Consider the following 22,506-nt stretch of genomic DNA (forward strand, 5'->3'; position numbering starts at 1 on the left):
CACAAAGGTGTCGTGCCATTCGGCAAGCGACACTATTGTCCAACTATCCCACCACAGCAACACTGGACGGCCATTTTAAATCAGCCAGGCGGTAAACTACACTGCAAAATGAACAGCAGTTTACTCACTGACTTTTTGTGTGAGCCATATACGAGTAAACATTATTCAGGTGGGCAGAGCTAAATCATGAATGAAGACATTAAAAGCAACTCATCTTTGCACTGGCTCCTGGTTTCCTCCCACATGGATGTACGTGTACAACCTTGAACGACAACCATTTGGCATTCAGGTAAAATTAAAAACAACTTCAACTGTCCCGTAGCTAGATTGAGATAAAGCATGTCCTCAGTTGATTTCTGTTTTAGAAAACTATCACGTGTAATACCATGTGATTATTCAAGACTCGAACCGTGATTCTTGTTGACGTGGTGCTGTCAATAAGTTCCCCCGGAAAAGAAAGCTATTTGCTTTGAGTCTCATGCATGTGAGCGCTAAACAAGTTAGCGGTCAAGAAATGCCCTCGATGATACTGATAAGATGAGAAAAATACATTTTCAAATAAAAACAAATACAATAATGTAGAGGAAAACAAATCACAGTGTCTTTCTTATGTGCCAAGTTGATATGTGAAGCGAGAAGCGCCATCCTAGCTTCGACAGGAACAGAGTGACATTTGAACTGATAGCTTCTAAGATACGCTTTACAATTTGTATAACCATTAATGTCAACAGCAAAAGTTGAAAATGTGATTCTACCTTTCAATTCAGGTGGTGAGGACATGCTGTCTTCTTATTTCAATCCACCTTATAAGCTTCAAATTTCTGTTGTCCGAACAGCTCATATCGTCCTCCTCAGGCCTCATATTTGGTCAACTTTTATCTCTTTACTTTTCACGACTGTGGTGTACACAACGGCACAGTGATCATCTTAGCTGGAATAAACATAACGCGTGACACATATGAAAGTCACAACATGTTCTATGATGATTATATGAGGCAATGGTTGGTCGGATCTTGTCAAGAAGAAGGGAGCAGATTGCCATGAAATGACTTATTTAATTGAAATTACATTGCTATATTGTGTCTTTTTGTTTGTTGTCTTTAATGCATTTGTCACATTTATGTTCAGAAATATGTTTTGCTATGACAGAAGGCATCTATTTTCCCTATAGTCCATCAATTGCCGACCTTCTACCTACCCATTCTAACTCGCTGTGTCTCATCTTCGGCGATACGAAGCCCTCTAGAGGGGGTATTGATGGCCCTGAACGCAAACACGTTCAATAAGCTCAGCACTGTTTGAGAAGGAGAGGAATCAAAGCTCAGCAACACAACAAAAGCATGTGGTTGCCTTCCAGAATGAAAGAATTTTCACTGTCATGGTGAGTGGAGCCAGGTTTGAAGTCATCTTCATGGGAACAATCCATGTAGCTAGAGAAGGGTTCATGAGGTTTCATGACACAGTGGCCTGACTTTCAGAGACCGCTGGATGAAACCTCACACCACATCTGATCCAAGAGCGCCATCTAGTGGCCTCTGAAAGTTAAAACACTGTTTCATCAACCCTTTCATGTAGATGTCTTGCCATCAAACGTACTGTAACTCTACTTATACTCGCTTATTGCCCCTAAGTCTGGCAAGTCAAACTCCTGCATCGCATGAGATGTACTGGAAGTCCAGCCACTCTTAAGTGGAACAGCAGTCCGAGCACATAGTTGCTTATTCTCACAATTGAACTTCCATTGATGTCGACTTACCTGTGACAAGTGGTAAGAGGAGTTCACTTAGTTACTTATTTCACCAAGTCCCTGCCTGAGACTCGTGTATGGGGAGCATCATTTATTCATGACAGTCATTCCAAAGAAGTTGCTTTGTAGTCACACCTCACAAATATTTAAAATCCCAAATAATTCTTGTTCATATACGGATATTTCGGTCCAAACAGCACTCCAGTGGCCACAGGTCTGTTTCCTTCTTGTCCTCAATATTGAGCCTGTTTGCTCATTTGCCTTTTTTCCTTGCCAAAGCAGCAGCTCAGGCAGTTGCGGGGGAGTCCAGTTAGCCTTTCAGTTTAAATTAAATTATCAACTGGTCGGCCATATAGAAGCACGAGGGCATGAAATTGCTTGACATTTTTTTCCTTCCAGTGAAGACAGCCAACAGCCATTTCCGCAGCTACATTTCACCAAGAGGAGGACAGACACATCATTTGGGTGTTCCTTTTTCAGCGACTTGGGATTTATCAAGTGTCTACTTTGAAACATAAACAAGGGGGAGAGATGAATTAAGGTGAACACACACTTTGTAATAGCATCTTCAACCGAGTCTCTCCTGCCTTTAATGATCACCTCAGACGAACTGAAAACTTTATGCCAGTTTTAACTCACTTGGAAATCGTCCTAACTACTAAAACCACTAATGTGCTCAGACTTCTCCTGCCGCACTCTTTTAAATGAGAGGGGTTTTGGGCATCTAAAATTCCCTGTTTCCGTTCGCTTTTCTTCTGACCAAATGCAACATTCATGAGGTGATTTAAACACACTGGCTCACTCCGGTATTCACTTTCTTTTCTGTAGAGTTCCTTCACTTAATCACTTTATTTATTTTTAAGATCTTATTGTGACAAAGCGAATAAGATACTTTAGCTCTGAAACGTTAATCATATAGCGTCTTCTTAATGGATCGGAAGAGGAAAAAGTCTGGACACGAACATTTGTCAAAAAAAAGTTTTCCTTAAACTGTTTGTTTGAAGTCTACCTAAAAAAAGAAACAACAAATCACATCCCATTTTCACTCCCTCAGTACCAATGCAGGAGGCTTTTTCCACGCCATCCCTGAAGCGCTATATGACTTTGCGAGGCGACATTTACAGTCCATCTATTTATTGCCACAACTACTTTTCAGATTATTGCAGCTTTGCGACGTAGAGGCTGATTTACTAAGATCCCTGTCCCTTAAAAGCGAGCTCTATATTGAAGCTTGCATGGCGGGACCGAGTTACTGAACACGCAATTTCCAGGTGAAGTTTTGTTGAATCCTAAAATATATGTGTGACATTTGCAGCCTCTTGTATAACCACTTCTTTCAGCAATGAGTAATCTTACGTGCTACAATTTCAAATGCGAATAATCAGTTACGTATCTAAGTCACTTTGCTTTGCTACAGTATTTTACTATTTTACTGTTACTTCAACTGCCTCACGCAGGATACGTCAGTCACGTTTTCAGCACGCGGACAGTTCACGTTTCAAGCGACCGACTACGTAACAGAGGAGTGAGGAGAGAGATGCACGTTTATAGCTGAAAATACAGCCACTACTTTGAGTTAGTGTCTGCTACAGGTGACAGTATTAACCCTGCAGGGTCCACCAACGCTGAGAAATGGCTGGTTGAAGAGAGCGGAAAAAAAGAGCCTAAACAGCACTTATGATAGATTTTCTGACTTTTTTTAGATCTCTTTTTCTTCAATGCAGGAAGAAACGGTACTGATGTGATGTTCTGCTTTCTTTCTAAAGTCATAAAAACACATGAGAGTCACAGCAGCCAGCAGTTAAGTGCAGCTACTGCCTCCCGTTGGCCGACGGCAGACAGACACGTTGAGATTTACTAAACTTTTGCCAATGGGTTCAGTCCAATGGGTTAGAAAATAAAACATTGACTCTGCAATCATATGGCTGAGATTGCGCTGAAAAAAATGACCCCAAACATGGCCAGGCAAACAATTTTGAAGCTTGGATATAGGGGGTGAAAATCTAAACACTGGACCCTGATGGGTTCAGGTTTGTTCTGAAATTACATTGTTTTCAAAAACAATCTCAAATTTGGTATTGAAATGTTGTTTAGTCAATGAGAGCTGTCCTTAGCTGCTAAATATAACAAGTTGTAACTTAGTTACTTTTAAATTCAAGTAATGGGAAAAGTAACTAAGTAACTTTTTGAGGGAGTTATCAGTCATGAGTAGTCAGATTACTTTTTCAAGCTAACAGTGTCAACACTGGCTATCAATATTATTTTTTTTATGTTAATATTATAATTATGATAGTTTCTCCTTCCAGAAACGACTACATCACAGGTCAACATCCTCATTTCTATATTACATTAAGTGAAGCAAATGCACACGAGCAGTTTTGCACCTCTGAAAGTGGTACACAATTCAAGTTCAAGTTCAGAGTTCAAATCCAAAAGCAAGGTAAGTACAAAGATACACGCAGCCGTCAATTTATGTTCAATTTGACAGTACTGTGGATGACTGAGCAGTTCCATCAAACCGAACATCTGAATCTGAATCGGATAGTGTCATGTTTCATCATGAGATTTTAGACAGATCGGTATACATTCATTCACACTGTGCCCATAAAACTCAAGCTTAGCACAAGGCAAACTATGTGACCTGCTTGATGCAGTGGACCCACTGATGGCAGTTGTACTCAGGAGTTCAAGTTCTTTTAATTTAGAAAACAGCCTGCAATAATACAGAAGGTGAAATCTCAAACCCCAATCCGATGTCCAAACAAAACTCAGGAAGCCAAACAAACACACGGGAAACGGGTGTTGGCTGGACTCACAAATGAAAGTGCTGGCAACGGCCCTGATGCTGCCAGGCCTGGAGACCAGATCTTCTGGCGCTGCGTTCAGGGACAGTGATTAGCGACTGCCTCCGGCCTGTCAAAAAGAAAACAAACACAAGGGCAGATACGGGAAGTGGAGCAGCAGAATAAAACAAACCGGGAGCCATCCATGATCATATTCCATTTCAAGTTGCCAAGGTCAGTGTTGCCTGATTGGAAATAGAATGCTTCTGGCTGCTATTGGTCTTCAATGGCTTTTCAAGCATGTGACCAAAAATAAAATCACTTAAACAGGTTTTGCTATCTTTTCAAAGTTTATTCGAGCAAGAAAAGACCGACAGGTTGCTGGATTCCAACCAAGGCCACACTAGACTCCCACCATTGTTTCAGATTTTTACCAATTAAAGAGGCACTCGTATGTGAGAAGCACTATGGCTTGCCAGACATACTTCAAACTTCAGAGAGCATCAGATGCAACTTTCAAGTACAACACCGGGGGGTTGTTTTCAGAGTAGTCATCATGAGAAGTTAAGAGGAAGAAGTGACGTTGTTCCTGAGGATGTTCAAGGAAACAGCAGCTAAATACCTCAAGTGAATATTGAAAGCAGCAGAGAAAAGCAGACTATAAGACCATAGATAACTTTTTGGACCGGCTCTTGGAATGCATTTTAGAAATGCTCAACCCATGTGAGCCAGTCGAGACCCTTAAATCCGCGGGTCGTCGTTTAATCTTCCGAAGTCCAGACTTTAAATCTAAAGGTGACTGAGCTTTCTCCATGGGGGCGCCTCAAATTTGAACCAGCCTGCTGAAACGCAATTTTTAAAACTGGGTTTTGTGGCCTCTGATACATTTTGATTTTGGAAGAAGTTAGACCGAAGTCTCAAGGCAAAGTCACCAAATAATAGTTGCATGAGAGAACAGCATGTTGGAGCCACCCATTGAGCGCCGTTTAAAAGTTTTAAAGTATTGCAATGATAAATAAAAGATCCTTACAACTGCAGCTCAGCAGAACTTAGATTAATTTTTACTGTTTAAGTAATGGAAAAAGATGTGTTGAAGTATTAAATTCTGAAGTAAGTGCTTTGACGCCTGTCAGCTGAAAGCAGTAATTGCTTTGCAAACTGATCCCAGATGCTCTGTTCACTGGTGCGGCACCAACTCGGTCCTCTAAGGCTTCTAACCCAAATGGAAATAAGCAACATATTCATTGATTGAAACTGGAATAACAAGTGGGTTAAAAAAATCACGCCGGCTGCACGACAAAACCTATTAAATTAAAGTTACTAAAGTGTTACTAAAGCTGAGTGGGGAAAAGTCATGATGCGCTGTTCCCCGCATCAGATGCAGATGGATGGTCTCTTCTGCGGATGACTTCTGTTTGAACATGTGATCAGGGTGAGCTCACAGAAACATGAATATTTATGGCGGTAAATCACTTCTATAGATGGAAAACATTTGACATGACACAAGTTAAAGGTTTAGCAAACAAGTCATATTTTCTACGTTGTATTGGTTGGAAAAAAAACAAGGTGTCAAAGTGAAGAGGGAGTTTGTTGTGTTAACTGAATCAAAAACAACAACAAAAAAACAGAAGCAGTGTTAGTAGACAAGAGAAGAAGTCGAGGGAGATGGGACGGTCACGTGGTGAACTTTGGACTCTGGAAGTTCAGAAGGCCAAATGTTTTGGAGAGGTGGAGAGGAGAGATGAAGAGGATGGGTGTGACCAGGGAGGATGAGGGGTTGAGGTTGAGGTTGAGACTTTGCCATTCAAGGAATAGAACTGATTCATGACTGTGATTTCTGATTTCAGAATTACTTATTGTATTTGTGCTACAACCATACATGTAAACAAACAGAAACCTTGTGCGATGACATGAAACCATGCGATCAGCGCAGAGATAGTTGTCATTGAAATCTTCAACCAGCAGCAGAACCAGGTGCAAGTCATGTTCATCAAATTTACTAAAGAAAAAAAAATACACTTGACTGTTGAGAAAATATGAAAAAAAGATATGTCATGAATAAAATTCAGAATTTTAATATTTTAATAAAATGTCTAAAATATATTTTTTCCATAAAGAATCTCTGAAGAAGACGACTGAAGTGTACATTAAAGTATTTAAAAACTGCTCCAACGGGTTAACAGCTTTTGTTGTTGTTAGGGCAGCATCACTTCATTTTTCATTACAGTCATTATTCAAGAACTTCTCCATAGTTGGTAACTAAATTTGCAGCTGTCAGGTAATTTCAGGAACACATTATTGCCACCATATATGGCAAATTTATTAAAATTGAGTGTCTCGCAGATCTCACCGCCCAGAGGTGAGAAACAAAAAACTTCTAGTGGGCCCTTTAGGGGGTGCTTGCGGCCCAATCATGGGCCCCGGCCCTATGGTTGAGAATCACTGGTTTAATATATTGACATTAGAAAAGTGAACTTTTGTCACCCAGCCTTCAGCATGTTAACGCATACTGTATGGCTTGTTACTGAACGTCCCCCTGTGCCTCACGCCGCCCCGCGCCACTCACCCAACGTCGATATATTACAACATGGGGGTGAGGATGTGCTGGGAACAGATTTGGAATCAAACGTTCTTGCTGTGGAACTGCAGCACCAACACTGTGCAGCTTTTACCTTTCCATTTTATCAGCTTTTATTTGAAGTCAGAAGCAATTCATTCATTTCCCAGGATTGTATCAGAGCCTAACCCTATTAAAATATTACAGAAAAAATGTTGACTTTATCTACAGTTTTTAACTCTGTTATTGATGAGTGCCAATAAAACATATATTATCAAAAGGCTAGCCAAGTTGAAAATGCATATTTGTGGCCATTGATCAGTGAAATTGACAACCTACCTAAGGCTCATTGATCATGGAATTTATTTGGGGTTTTTAAGACTTTGCTGCCTGCAAAATATCGATCCCATTGTTCCTCCTGAAATCTTTATAAGAGCCCAGTACGTTTTAAAAGCACTTTTATTTTGCACTGAAGCACAGAGTGGTGAATAGGGTTTTAATTGTGTTGTTGATTCAAGTGTTTGACAAGAGATTTAATGATTGATTTACATTACGTACTTGGATGGCGCGTCCCTCTCCAGCGATCGATCATCGGTGTTTGCGTGCTAATCCATGCTGTTTTCTCTTGGCACCGCCGCTGTCATAATTGCTTTGGTCGTCAAAGCAACCGCCGATGGTCTCAGAACCGTTGTTTACTGACTCGCTCTCAGACCCTTTCACCCTCCGCGAGGCTGCTTCGCAGCACTGTTGAAAGGTTTCATAGTTTACCATAAATTAGCAGCTCTAAATGGTTGTCTGGGTTTATATCTCTGGTGGTTAACTAGCGGCAGCGCGGCTCTTCATATCATATGCTGAAGGCCACAAATATGTCCTCGAATTTTCGGAGCCAAAACGCTCATTTTGGATGTTATTCATGCTTTGTGTCTGTCTTTAACTATTAACTGTTCGTGCATTATTTATCTTTTCACAGGTTTAGTGTTGGATTCTGAAATGTAATTGCATTTGGACTCTCCATTACTAAATCTTTTGCGCCCTTTGAGGCTGTTATTTTTCTACCATTTCTACCTGTGCCAGTGGTGGGACTCCAGCTATCCCGCCAGGAATTGAGGAGAAACTCTGTCAGGATCCTGTGGGCAGCAAGAGTCATGACTTCACTTTGCCTTTTTTCTCCATTCATCTCCAACCGCTTATTCCCTTAAGAGGGTCACAGGAGCCCAGGTGCTTTAGGCTTGAGGCCAGGGACACCCTGAACAGGTTGCCAGACTATCACGGGGCACACAGCGTAGAACAGCAATTCACACTCTCACTCACATCTACAGACTATTTAGAGTACTCCATCAGCTGTGGGGGGAACTAGAAACGTCACTCAGAGGTTGCCACAAGATGGAAGCCACCCTTCAACATTGTTGCACTGACGTGGCAGCCACTAACCCACCGTGCGCCCCTGTGTGTTCAGTTTTGCTGGTGTCTCACTCATCTCACCCCGACTGCAAACCATGAAACAAGAAACCTCTTATTCAAAAGGGTGTGTCTCTTTGCCTCTCGTAAACGTGAACTTATTACTATGGGTGGGATCTATATTCAATCTATATTCAAGTTTTTATATCACCTTATTTAAACTAAACCTCTTTTAATGTCTTGAAAATATTTGTAAAAGAATTTCAATTTTATTAAATTGAATAAAGTCCCACCACTACTTACTACGTTATTTTGTGCTCAGAAAATGAACTACAGGATACACGTTTGTGGGAATAAACTTATCATAGTTGACTGTTAAAGTGGTCAAGGTCTAGTTTTGTATTGCACTAGATTTTGTCCTCAGTTTCAGCTTCAGACTCTTATGGTTCTTATGATGTGTAGATTGGTCTTCTACTTCCTACACTTACTGAAGGTCATTTTTATTCTTTGTTGGTTCAAGGGGCCGACATTTACTCCATGTTAGCAACCGTTAGCATGGTTGCTAAGTTAGTGAAGGCTCGGGCCGGAGATGAAAAGTGTGACTGTACTTCAGACACTCCATATCTATCATTCTTGAGAAAACACAATCTCAGAAATATTACATTTTATCCAGAAACTTACAGGGTTTAATCGAAAAACCTGCTGAAGGGACACTGTTTGATGATGTTGACACCTCCATGGCGATGGTGGCGTTGAACTCTTGTGCCTCTGAAGTTGAACTAGTCAGCACGATCGATGTTTACAGAGTTCAATACAAGTCTGAAACAGCCTCTTGCTACCAATGCTCTACCTCTGAAGGTGAAGTGAGTGAAGAGCTCATAGCGCCACCCCTAGCCACGGAGGTGAACTACTCAGTGTTAGATTTTCACTCCGCTGCATGTAAACCAGGAGAACGTGCGCATGAATAAATCTTCATTTCCATCTGAGAAGCAACACACGAGAACTTTCAGACTTCCAGTCAAATCATCCTTCAGCGCGAGAACGCACCCGACATGATCACAAAATGGCATGATAGTTAGGTAGGTAGGTAGATAACAGTGTATGATCAAACATGCGCTGAAACATCAGGGTACAAGTGCTCAGGCGAAAAGCAAACTCTTTGCTCCTATTTGCTTTGGGCCTTGAAGCAGACTTTTTGTATCTCTTTTATCCTTCCACATCGTCTCATCTAGTCTCCTTCATCATGTGGCTGTTATGACATGCCATTGTCTAATGGGTTGCACCTATAGTTGGTCACTGTCAAAGGTTCCCTGTGACTTTATCAGCGATTGGTTTGCGTAATGTGTAATAATCTATAAATCAAAATGAATCTCTGAGAATCCCACCTCTAATGAAGTGATGAAACTTCCCGGTGACGCTGAGATTCTGCCTCGCAAGCGTTATGAATTACTCTGAAGTCACTGTCATACAGACTCATTGCTTTGCTTTAACAACAATATAATGTTGAAATTTCATGAATGGATACATTTAAAGTTCATGTAGGTTTGTGTGTGAAGGAGAGGGTTCCAAGTCTAAAGCCCTCAACAGTCCGTGTGAAAAGAGCTTCAGACTATATTAAATATTAAGAACAATATTAAGCGTTTACAGAAGTGCTGTCAGCATTGTCAAAGGAATCAAACTATTGTTCTTCACTTTGCTTTGTGGACTTTGTGGTGAAAATATTGAAATGAAAATGTGGGTAAAATGACCTGAAGTTGCTTCTTTGCCAATTTGTTTTGGGGTAATAAAGCAGACGAAATGAGCGTAGAAGGCATTCAGCGTAAATGAGAACTTGAGAGCAAGTGGAATGGAAAACTGAACACAAGAAAGGAACGAAAGAGGACAGAGATTTTGTGCGGTCGCTACAGGTTTTGTGGGATTTGCTAACAAAACCGCGTCTTTGTTCCTTGAGATCACCGTCAACAGCATTCTACGTTATTTAAATAACGCAATGTTTGTATTTGTTACCACTGGGTCACAACGCCGAGGTTTCCTGCTGTTTTGTTTGTTGAGGCACTGTCCAAGAGAGAAGGAAGTGGATTTGATGTGATTCAAGAGGTTTATTTTCAGCATGCAAATTCAGGTGGCAGCAGAAGAGTTTCAGCCTCCAAATGCTGCTCCATCGTCTCCATTAAAAATTCAACACCAGGAGTACTTGAAAACTTGCTGTGAACAGTTCAGAAGCATTTTACTATGATGGCTTTGTGTACAGATCCAAGTCTGCGCCTTTCTGTCCTAGCATGGGAGCGCATCTTATCTCGCTGTGGAAGCACTAGTGTCGTATCTTCTGTTCCATTCTACTGAAGCGATGAACGCTCTGTTGAACCAGCATGTCCTTCACAAACCTTCATTGTTACGGATGTTAACAAAAGAGGCTTCTGGGCGATGACGTCATCGCCACACAGATAAGCCTATATCTTATGTTACATTGTGTTCCCTTGTTTTTCAAACTGAGTCGGAGGAAAGTGAGTGAAAGACGGAGGAGAGACGAAGGATGATGTGCATTGAATGAAAGAGGAGGAACTGCAGAGGGAAACAGGTGGAGGTGCTCTGAAGTGAGATGAGGGAAGTGTTTTGGGGATGTGGGAGAAACTTAATCAAACTTGTTAGGCAGAACGTTGGCGGGGGGGAGGCGGGGTTAAGCTCATTACACACATTTCAATTCATTTCAGTGGTGACTATTGACCTCACAAATGAGTATGTTAAATTATGAGCCCCAAACAAATGAACTGTAAAGTGGAGTCATCACCATACAGTATGTGCTTTGAACAAACTGCCTTCCAGCTTCATTTAAATGGCTCTGTTGATAGTATGCACTCTAACTTCTTCCTGCAAGAGTATTACCTATTGATCCGAACTTAGTCTGAACGGCTGTGAATGTTCCTTTCTTCACCAAAGATTTTCTATTCTGCCACCATTTCCATTTTTTTTTTCAGCAAGGTTTACAATATAAAGTGTCTTTTCTTTTCTTCTATTTTTTATTGTGCGGCCAAACTTCTTCTGTGACCAAAAAGAACATATGGAACTGAGCCAGTCCTTGGATGAACATGGCCAGTGGGTGCGGATGTACCTTTGAAAAGAGTTGTTCTCCTACATCACCTACATCTGTCGCAGGTATTGATCTCACTAGTGAACATGTTCCTCGCTTTTGTCAGGCTGGAGTCCCCCACCCGAACACTGTCACTAGAAGCTCCCAGAGGAGTGGAGATCAATGCCGGAGTGGGAGAATTTGTGGCGTCCTGTCGGAAAGACCTCCTCTTACAGTCCTCTGAAGGAGAGGTGAGTGTTTTGTTCCACTTCCTTTGATGTTTTGGAAAGTGTCCCGCTCGGCTTTTGACTGATCGTGTTAGAGTGATATTCAGGGGCCGCGCTCAAACACAACCGCGGCGTCCGCGTCTGCCGGTGGCACTCAGCGGTGTCGGGGCTGCTTCATTAAAGTATCTTATTAGACTAATGAGAGCCATCAATCCAGGCGACCTTGTCCTCCTTTCCTCCCCTCCTCTTCACATCCCTCCTCTGCTCTTCTGTTTGGGAGTGGTGACTGCATTAGCACTAGTTTGATGAGGTTCCCTGTCAGTTGGTGCTGTGATGTGAGGATGTCAGCGCCTGCCTGCCTGCTCACTGTCGAGCGTAACTCTGCTCACTGTTGTGGTGCCTCCTTTCCTTAGTGTGCGCGGCGGCTGTGTGTCCACTAGAGCGTGGTGTGTCATTACTCCCGTAATTAACGGGAAAATGCCCCCCTCTCGCTGCGCCCACTGTTCCTGTCACTTCTCTGTGCTCAAGCAGCTTCCAAAACACATTTCCATAGTAACAAGAAAAATAAATCTTCCATGGATGTCACACTCTCACAAATACACTTTCGGGATATATAAAATTCTGGTGCGGATCAATATTAGTTTGCAGGTAAAACTGATACCGAACCTTCACATTCCTTCCTGTGTGAGACCTGGAGCATCGTCTTATTGGTCAGTAATTACACAGTGCTAACCCTTTGACCAGTGTTGGACAAGTTACTTTAAAGTAGTAACTTAGTTACAGTTACTAGTTACCTTGTTCAAAAGTAACTTTGTTACTCAAGTTACTCATTACTTTCAAAGTAACTAGTTACTAGCGAAAGTAGCTTTTTAAAACTGTATATTATGGTGGAGCTCAAACATACGTCATCTTACAACAGGCACGGTCACAAGGCTGGGTTGGGAACCAGCGACATTGGGACAGAATCTGACCCATTACTATTATTTGTGTGGCCCGCTAAACTCGATAGTCAGGTAATAAAGGCAATCGATGATTGATAACCCACTTCAAGTGCAATCCCATTACAAAGTCTCCACTCAGTGACCTTAGGGTGCAATGGCAGTGTGAACAAATGACTATATTGAAACTTTTGATGGGCATATTTATTGCAGTCATTTAGATTACAAACTATACTTTTAGCAGGGCAAAAACTCTTTTTACAGAACACTCAGTAGTAGCAGAAACAAACACTAGTGCCAAACCGATGATGCTGATGATCATCTCAACAGCAACACATCTATCTAACTCCACAGCTGCGATAGGCTGCATGTCTTCCACAACACACCTCGCTGCTACCAGTATGTTCAACTGCTGCTGAGGTAAAGGCTGAGGAACAGGTGCTCCCAAGTCGAGCTCCTGCTGTTTGGCTGCAGTGACTTCTCTACTGTGGCGTCAGACCAGCGAACCTCAGCAGCGTCTGCTTAGCATTCTTTTCTCACCAGCTTGGTCGATCGACGCCTGCGCTTTCTGAAGATGTTACGCCAGATTGGAATCGCTCGCTTTGGACGTGCTTAGTGTTTTCGAGCCTCCACGTAGCTTGCACGCTACTCCAATATTTCTCTGGTCTTTTACAGCGAAAATGGAAAAATAATGAGAATAAGGAACGCGTCATGGCTCTCGTTATTACAAAATATAACGTCGTTCCTATAACGCGTTACTTAATCACGCGTTAGTGCCAACACTGCCTTTGACATAGGTGATGTTAGTTCAGTGGAGGTATCTTACCATGCCAAAACTTTGTTAGCGCTTGTGAGAAATAAAGCTTTTTTGAAACCTAGGGAAGGAAATCTTCAAAAAAACTGCAATGTCACGTAGCAGCTGCCGAGTGAGGACTGCCACCCGTCCCATGGAATAGAGAATCGTCCCGTATTTGACCAGTAAATGAAGCGCCCCCTCATGAAGCAACATGGCATGTGATCTGTTCCAGTATGTAGAGGTGTCCTGAACCCAACATGATGCTCCCAGCTTTGTGTCACTCCTCGGTTGTTTGACCCTATTGACTTTCAGAGCTTCCTTTTAAAGTCTTGTGGTCGATATCAAGCTGGCAGTTTCGCACACACAAGACAGTGTGTCTTTCAAAGTTCAACTATTCAATGAAGAGTGTGTATTTTTATTCACATCTTTTCATCATTATGACTATTTTTGTTTTTGTTTACAGGCCAAATATAAGCAAAACTAGAAATCATTTTGTGTGCTCAAACGTGTTTTATGTACTCTGGCATAGTTTGGCTTTTTTTTTCAGCCATAAGAAATGTAATAACCACATAAATTCATATTTCAAATTCACCGCATAATGAAATGTAACTTTTTCATGAATCAGCTGTGTATTATGCTTTCTATTGCTTAAAAAAAAACAAATAAATACATAATAATAATAAGAATAAGAATAATAATAATAATTTACCAGCATCATTGATTTCAACTGTGAAAATTGTTTTTTTTTTATAAAATATATGTATAAAATAGAGTCAGAGCTCAGTAATGCAGGTGTTAGAGGCTATTTTCCTCTTGTTATTTGTGTTTACATTTGCATGTGTTTCTTGGTGGTGCGTAACTCAATTGTAGCTTTCGCCTTTGAAAAACCTGCAGTAAAAAAAGGTAGAAAATATAAGTCCAGTGATGTCATTAAATTTTCCATTGAAGTGCATTGGCTTTATTTATTTATGCATTTATTTATTTCCATATTTTCAGCACAACCATGATGCTTCAAGGTGTTTCACAGTAGTGTTCGCCCAGAGGTGAAAATGGCACATAACTGGAATATTAGCTCTCAACTCGAAGCCAAAAGAAAACAAAAATAAAAATGTCCGAGAGGCAGCGCATATCTCGAAATAATAAGTCTATCTAAGTTTGGACGCTCAGAAGTCACGGTGTCAGTGATAATGAGTGAAAGAATGGATATAAATATCTATTCTTGTCAAACTAACTTTCACTTCTTCTGGTTACAAGACAGAATATGTTCAGTAAAGTAATGATTTTTGTCAGCAAATTGTCTCCCTTCGGCTTTAGGATCCTTCCCACCCTACTTTGGCAGTTGTTAAAAATCCGCTGACCAAGGAGGTGTGCAGGACAAACACAATACGGCACAAGCCTGCTGTGTATCAATGAAAACAAAGAGGCAAAGGAAGATGGCTGTTAAAGCTGTTGATTTAAATGTACAGGCAATAATATTTCAATGAAAAAAGACTCTGCATGCAGTCAATTTTCACCATAAAATCAATAAAAGCAAAGGGCAGGTCTCAGCCTTCACAAAGAGGAAAGTTAACCTTCCATGCTATTAGTTAAATATAAAGTTGCACAGCTCTTTACAAACCCATCTTGTGTCGACTGCATATTTTCACACATAGCCTTGAGGTTGAAAAACCAGCGTACTTACAGTGAAATCCTTTACATTTCTCAGGTGCATCTTTCCATCTCCCTCCGTTTTTTGCACTACAACCTCGACCCATTTGTTTTGTCTGTGTCAGTTTTTTATCTCCGAGTTATGCAGCCTGTCTAATTAACTCTCCGTTGCCAGGGTTATACATCAGTGGGGCTCCATACATCCTTTTTTCACGTGTCTTTTTTGTCCTCTTCTGTTCAGTGTTAATCCATTATCAGCCTCTGTCTTCCTCCTGCCATCCATATCGCTGCATATTCATGCTGTTCAATGCTAATAAAGAAACACGTTGTGTTGCTGCCCTTGAGAAAGTCAATAAAGTTTTGAGAAAGATCAAAAATCTTCTGCGTGGTGGTTCGCGCCTGATTCACCCTGCACCCTTTTATCATTACATGAACTGACAAAAAGTTCAAATTGAAATCCTGGTGAAAAGCTGTTGTTACCCAACTCACACAGTACATACTGCGATCACCTTTTAAAGTCTTTTTTAGCAAACCTTGAGTTTGTGAAATGCTGCCTGGATGTCCTCCCTCCTCCAAACACAGCTCCTTGTGTTGGTGCTAAAATGCTGAAATGTTTCATATCTACACAAGCATCTTATTTCAAACTGGTCACCATTACTAAATAGTGTCCAGTATTGGTGACAGGCATTTAAAAAATGACGTTTGCATTTTAGAGGCTGTTACTGTCTGATGTTCCTAAATTCATACCATTGCATTTATCATTTTGATAGTCAGTCCACGACCAGGTCATGATGATTTAACACCATGAGAGCGTGACATCTGCATCAGTGCGTTGTGTTTTCCAGACCGAGCCGCATCCTCGGCTGTGAAAAGGTCTTTGACACCCAGAATAAAGACAGAAAACAAAACAGCCCGCATGTCTGGCTAAGACATTGGACTTGATGAAAGTGAATAACTCTCTTTGCTGATGATAGCCTTGAAGCAGGTATGCTCAAACTGAAATGTTTGAATAACCTTCTCAAACACTACAGCAGCAGAGAGGGGCTCAAAAGCAGGCTCAAACATCTTTTTCGAATTGTTCAAACAGCATTGATCCAGTCAGAATCTTAATTGTGTCACACTCTGCTTGTTCATCATATATAACTCCGTCTTTCACTCGACGCCAAAAGGCTCACAGTGGATAGATTAGATATGTTACGGTTCATTATTAAAGTTAATGAAACTTTGCTGTTATTCATTGATTCATTTTCAGCTCCGACTCTAATAGGCTTGCAAGGAGGCAGAAGCAAATCCCAGCTGCTCGGACCAAGAGGCGGGGCACACCCCAGTATGGCAGGGCACCTTAGATGGGAGACTAACAACCAGTCATGCACACACTTACATTAATTTTTAATTTTTTTCTTGGTATCCTTTGTTTGTTTTGTTTATTGCTTTTTTAAACTAGCAACAACAACACCAGTAATAGTTTAATAAAGTAAAAATACAGATACCTGGATAGATGCATAAACAAATCCAGCCAAAAATATTGGTTCAAAAAGTGGGTAATTCAATTCAAAAAAATAAGAATCTCGTGGAATTGAACTGTCAAATTACAGGTTTGATGAACTCGCCTACTGATCATTTGACCGGCAAACTCCTCACTGAAAGAAGCCCAAGGTTACATGGTGTAACCCTGGTTCTACGAATTGTGTGAAGCCCTCAATGGCTTTGCAGGCAGTACCAGTAGCGCAGCCTGTTAGTGGGCACAGGGTACATGATGTAACCTGAGTTCTACGAATGTGTTAGTAGCCCATCAGAGGGCAGAGCACACATGAAGTAGAACCAGGAGTTGCCCCAGGTTGGAATCCAGCCCACAACATTGTTGTTGTGAGGCTGCAGTGTGGCCCACTCTGGCATTATTTACAACCCAAGTAAAACAACCCATCACTGTCGCCACCTTTCCATTAACTGAGGAAAAAGTTGGTTGCTATTATTCATTGCTGTGTTTCTGACCAACTAGTTTAATGAATGAACTGAAACAGCTCATATTTTATTGTTTTATTTGAAGAAATTTAGTTTAAAAAATAAGAAACGTCAATTAAGCTTTCAGGGTCGGTTTGTTGGTGTTCAGCAGTTTCATCTGGATTTACAATCTTCTTTAAGTGTTTGTCATTCACTTGCCTGTGTTGCCCCAACACCAGCAACCACATCTTAGAAAACTGTGTGAGCCACACTACTGCCACCTACTGTCTGATTGAAGTCACTGTGTTCAATGGTATTTCACATGCTAAAATAGATGCCACATTATACAGATAAAACAATGGCAATAATGTTGGTTTTAAAATACTATTGGGGTGAAAAAATAGGTCTTTGATAATGTAGCAATACAAACTTGCTTAGAAGGCAGGTGAAAATTTTCACAATGGCATGAAAAATACAATCTGTAATATTTATATTTACTGCAGTAGCAGCACGGAGGATATCAGCATTCATAAGGTACAGCTTTGAACATGGCCAGATGTCCAACCAAAATCTAAAAGCGCACTGCTTTGGTAAAGTTTTGGTTTCCTTAAGTACAGAATAGTCTTGAGGCAAGTTTTTAAATGTTGCACAGATTGCTGAAAAGTTAAAGGAAAATAACTTTTTTATTATGTAAGGTGCAAGTGATTGAAATGTAACTGGTATTGCAAAAAAATTGGATTTGAGTATTTATTTTTATTTAATTGTGTGTTATATTTTCAAGGGTTGGATTATTTTTTTTTGTGTGTGTGTGAAGAAATTGTCAACCAATATTAAGTTTAACTATTCATGCAGCGTGGCACTAATTTGATGTGACCGCGATCAAATTGAAAATACTGAAGCAGACAAAAAGCAGCGTATTCAGCGCTGCATAAGTACTTTTTTTATTCACCAGAGCTGAATAGCACTTTTCTATCTCTTCAAGGCAAAGACCGCCGGTGTGGCTCTGAAATCAAAGCGTCATCCGTGTGTGTCTGAGATACTGTAACTCAGCACCTCTTTATGGAAATCAATATGTGTGTGACGGACTAAAAACTGTTTTTTTTTTGTGTTCAGAATGATTAAACAATCCTCCTCTTCAGCCATGCGGTTAATTAATATTAAAAAAATGTCACGTTCTTATCACCAATTGCTTTTTGCACAACTTTTAATTAAACACAGTACAAAGAGTGAAGTTAAAAAATAAACAGCGGTCGACAACAAAGAGGGGTGATGTGAAAACACACCTGCTCAGTTAGATCAGCTCACCTCAGCGGAGGAACAGAAGCTGTTTTCCATTCAGCGCTTTCCTTCGTGCCTCTGCCGACTCCCATCTTGAGATTACAGAGCATCTTTAAACCATTTCCTGGCAGTACTGACCTCTGAAAAGTGAAGCGGTTGCCTCATTCGGTAATCCATTTAGGAGGCAGTGTCTATGAGATCTTCTGTTATCTCTCTCTGGATGGACCACCGATGGTCAATCCACCATCATTCTGCTGCTTTAATAATTTCACTGCAGTCTTCCGTTGCTATTCTGTAACATTTAATGCGAACTAAAGCTGAAAGAGACTTGAACAAAGGCTGGTCAATGTTTGGACTAACTGACCCGTGTGTGAGCACTGTACCGCTCTGAAAGAGCTGAGCCCAAAGGAACACCTCTCCTTCTCGAATCCTTCCCACCAAGGCCACAGACAAGGGTATGTAAGTGGCCTTGGCAAGTTTCCTCGGCAGAGCTTATTTTATAGACTGAGGGAACGGCGTGAAGTCGGAGTGCCGCTCATCCACGTTGACAGCATGGCCACGATAACTGATGCCTCCTTGCAGAGGAGTTCCCGGCATGTCAAAGTGGAAGGCGGCCTGTGGCGGCCAGATGATATCTTTCAATTGAACTGGGAGGAATTCCCAGAAGGGTTGGTGGGAAGAGGGATTTCTGTGGCTCTTATATTTGAGAGACAGATAAAGTAAACCTACTCTTTTATCGAAATGTATTTGGTTTCTAATTTTCCAGGTCCATACCGGCGCTTCTCGTCAGTCCCATCGATCCATCCGTCCATCTAGACAAGGTTATTATTGTGAGGCCCTACACACACCGACACACGCCTGCGCGTCAGGTTGATAATGACTGCGCGCAGCAACGGGTGATGTAATGAGATTTAAAGAGCTCGGTGTGAAGCGCTCAAGTGGCTGGTGCTTCTCAGTTTACCCAGATTGCATTCCTTTTATTCCACTCTCAAACCAGCTTCCCCTGACCGCTGACTCCATCAAATGAACGGAGGAGAGTGGATGATGGGAGGACTGAAGAAAGAGCGGATGAGTGGGAGGATGGCAGAAAATAGATGTTTCTGTCGATCTTTGCGGCAGAAAATAAAGGCGGCGCAGGACAGCGAGGCTTAGAGCCAAATCAATGTTGTCAGCATCTGGCACTTAAGAAGAGGCCATTAAAGTTTAAAAAGTTCAGAAAGCCGTACTGGAATTAGGGCCAAATGGGTTAGAGGTATGGCCAAGCTCCGGCTTCCATTAAAATCAAATCCAACAAGAGCTGACAGATCCGCTCAGGATACTTACGCTCCTCCATGTTATCATAAGCGTTGGTAGCTGGATCCCTCCGTCGCTCTTTTGGGGATATCAGAAACCTCAGAAACCTTTTTTTCATTCTTTAGTCATCGCTCCACTGCTGACGTTCTGAAGCTTCTTGGCTGATCTGTTCTCGTAAACTCAATAAAAACGAGTGGAGAAAACATGCTTCAGTCAAAGAAAATACTCTCCTTTATTAGTATTATGTTGTTGACTGTGTTGTGCCTTATGTTCCAGGTGTTTAGTAGCATTGTGAGCCTGCGGTGTTGCCGTAGTTGCCAGAGTTCAACAAAATACACAGCTACACTCGACAGCCAATGTCAGCGCTTTAATACATTTCATACAGCTGTATAACATTTGCCTGTAAGTATGTGTTGCTGTTGTGTAACTGTAGAGTATGTGTAGTTTATTTTTTTGGACTTATATCGCTTTCATTTCGCCCGTTAATCCACGCGCTTTAGCATTAGCACAGTAATGGGATTCTCCCTTGACATGAGCATTCAGCTAGCGGAACCTTTTGTGTGTTATTTTCTTGTGTGTAAATGTGTGTATATTGCACGGAACACTGTTTTGTACTTGTGTTTTTAGTTTTAAAGATATTCATAAAGATTTGAAGACGAACTTCTGCATCTTTGTTGGAAGCTGTTCACGATGTGCTGAGCAATAGTGACCACACAGAGCAGGGGCAGAATAAGTATTGTCACTATTAATTTGAGATTACGTCATGAATGATGCAGGGATTTTTCCCAATTGATTAATTGAATGGAGTTTAATTCCGCTTGAGTGCTTAAAACACTACAGGGCCAATTAAAGATGCAAGGAAGTTTCATTCGGATGTGGGTTTTTCAGCTTTCTGATGAGCCAACAGCAAAGAAGGGACTCGAGGGAGGAGAATGACAGCCCACTCAGCAGACACTGACTTCATACCCTGAAGCGCCACACTTCCTGCAAGCCCTCATTCTGCATTGTTAAAATGAGGAAATGTATGTTTGGGGACGCAAAGCTTTCCCTTTAAATATGCAAGCAGAAGATCTGTGTCAGTGTTGGGTTGCACCACGTCCTCACTGCCAAGGTGTCATGTAGGTAAGGCTGCATGAGCACATAACATTTTGCATATCTGACTTACGAGCCGGGATCGGTTCCAACCAAGTCGAATGCCATTCAAAATAGCCGACGCGAGGGTTATAGGTGCTACTGTAGTGGTAGATGGCTGTGTGAGAGTGAGATGCTGGGATACTGTGCTGCTGTAACTGTCGTACACGTTGCTGGGCTGCTACTTGCTGCGGTGCCAGACGTTGAATAAAAAACAATTAGCACCTGCTGGCCGTGGTCATAACTACGGATGGACGCAAGTCGAGCAGGTCGTAAGTCGGATGTTACTTGTACAAAGTGTCTTAAATGACCATGCGCTTCAGACACATTACACATGTATTACATTTACATTACATGTAAAAATAAAATGCGACTTCATTCCCGTTTCCATTTGTTATTATTTTGGGATCATTGAGAGGAGAGTGCACCATGAGATGATGTCATCAGAGAGCGCCTCTCTGCCACAAAACAACACACTCCGCTGACGTTTCTTTGGTGTTTCCCATCCAGAATAGCATTAGGCTACACCCACACGATCATTTTCCATGCCAGTTTCAACAAAGCATAGTCTTTCTGCCGTCCACATGGATCCGTTGTTTACTGACCATGTAGTTCAGCTTTTGTCACGAGAATTGTTCACTGCTTATAATTACAGAGTAGCGCAAGAGTTTGTCTTAATGTTGACGTTAACCTGAACAGTTGTTGCCGAATGCACACTAATATGTAATATGCGGCAGTATTGTTATGAAGTGACGACTTTCTGGGAGACAACCAAAGCAGACTGCGACGTAATGCGCCGTGTCTTTATCGCAAAATCTGTTTTCATAGAAACAATTCTTAACTTCATTATCGATAAACTGAAAATCCTCCTCCAAATGTGAAAACATTTTTACAAATTTTCCAAATTTCTAGTGTACCATGTTGCACTTTTAAGCTGTGATGCTATTTCTAAAGTCTTCAACTTGATGACACTTAGAGATAATTTTGTTTCTTCATTGTTCGCCTTTTGTTATCAGAACAAAATGCTACATGTCTCGTGCAGCATTGTGTCTCTGAATAAAAGACATATTTAATGAAGCAGAAGAGAAGGTTTTATGGAAAAGAAAAGGACTTTTTTTCTGTTGGGGAGAACTGCATTCAGTGGCGGTGTGTATTGTGTGTGAGTGTGGACTTGTGTGAGGCGGATTGATATTGCTCTGTGTCCTCTCCAGCCTTCTTTATTTAGTCCACTGTCAGCTCCCATTCCAGAGTCTGTCCATTCACTGAGCCTAATGGTCTGTGTGATAGCTTCACAACCTCCCACCTGTTTGTGCTGTTGGAATATCTCTGTGTGTGTGTTGTTGTTTTTTTTTTTCTTAAGCGTGCCGATGCACGGAAGCACAACACAAAGAAAATAGCGAAGGTGCCAAAGTTCAAGATGCCACATAAGTGCAATCGAGGATGAACTTTGAGAGCATACGTTATTACTTTTGTATCCTAGGGATATTACCTCGTGAGCACATCTTGTTTGGTTCTTTTGTTCCATCTTCATATTACACTGTCAAGAAAGCAACAGCAGGCGGAAGCTTTGAGAAACAGAATGGCTGCAGGAACTCACCTGTTTGGCCGCTGAAGCGGTTCTTTGCACATCCAAATTTGTTTTACACTCACATCTTAAATGGAAAAATATGAATAAGAAAACATTCTGTTTCTACTTCCCTTTG

General features: G+C 41.3%; 1 protein-coding gene across 2 annotated transcripts in view; it reads left to right on the forward strand.

Annotated features, from left to right (window-relative positions):
• LOC128754737 (zeta-sarcoglycan-like) overlaps window positions 1-22,506 on the forward strand; it is a 263,859-nt gene that overhangs the window by 234,629 nt on the left and 6,724 nt on the right. For both annotated transcript variants that reach the window (XM_053857566.1, XM_053857567.1), the window contains exon 9: window positions 11,680-11,803. In XM_053857566.1, coding sequence (XP_053713541.1) covers window positions 11,680-11,803 — 124 coding nt within the window. The remainder of the gene's footprint in view (window positions 1-11,679; window positions 11,804-22,506) is intronic.

The sequence above is a fragment of the Synchiropus splendidus genome, chromosome 2, assembly GCF_027744825.2.
Source record: "Synchiropus splendidus isolate RoL2022-P1 chromosome 2, RoL_Sspl_1.0, whole genome shotgun sequence".
Lineage (NCBI taxonomy): Eukaryota > Metazoa > Chordata > Actinopteri > Syngnathiformes > Callionymidae > Synchiropus > Synchiropus splendidus.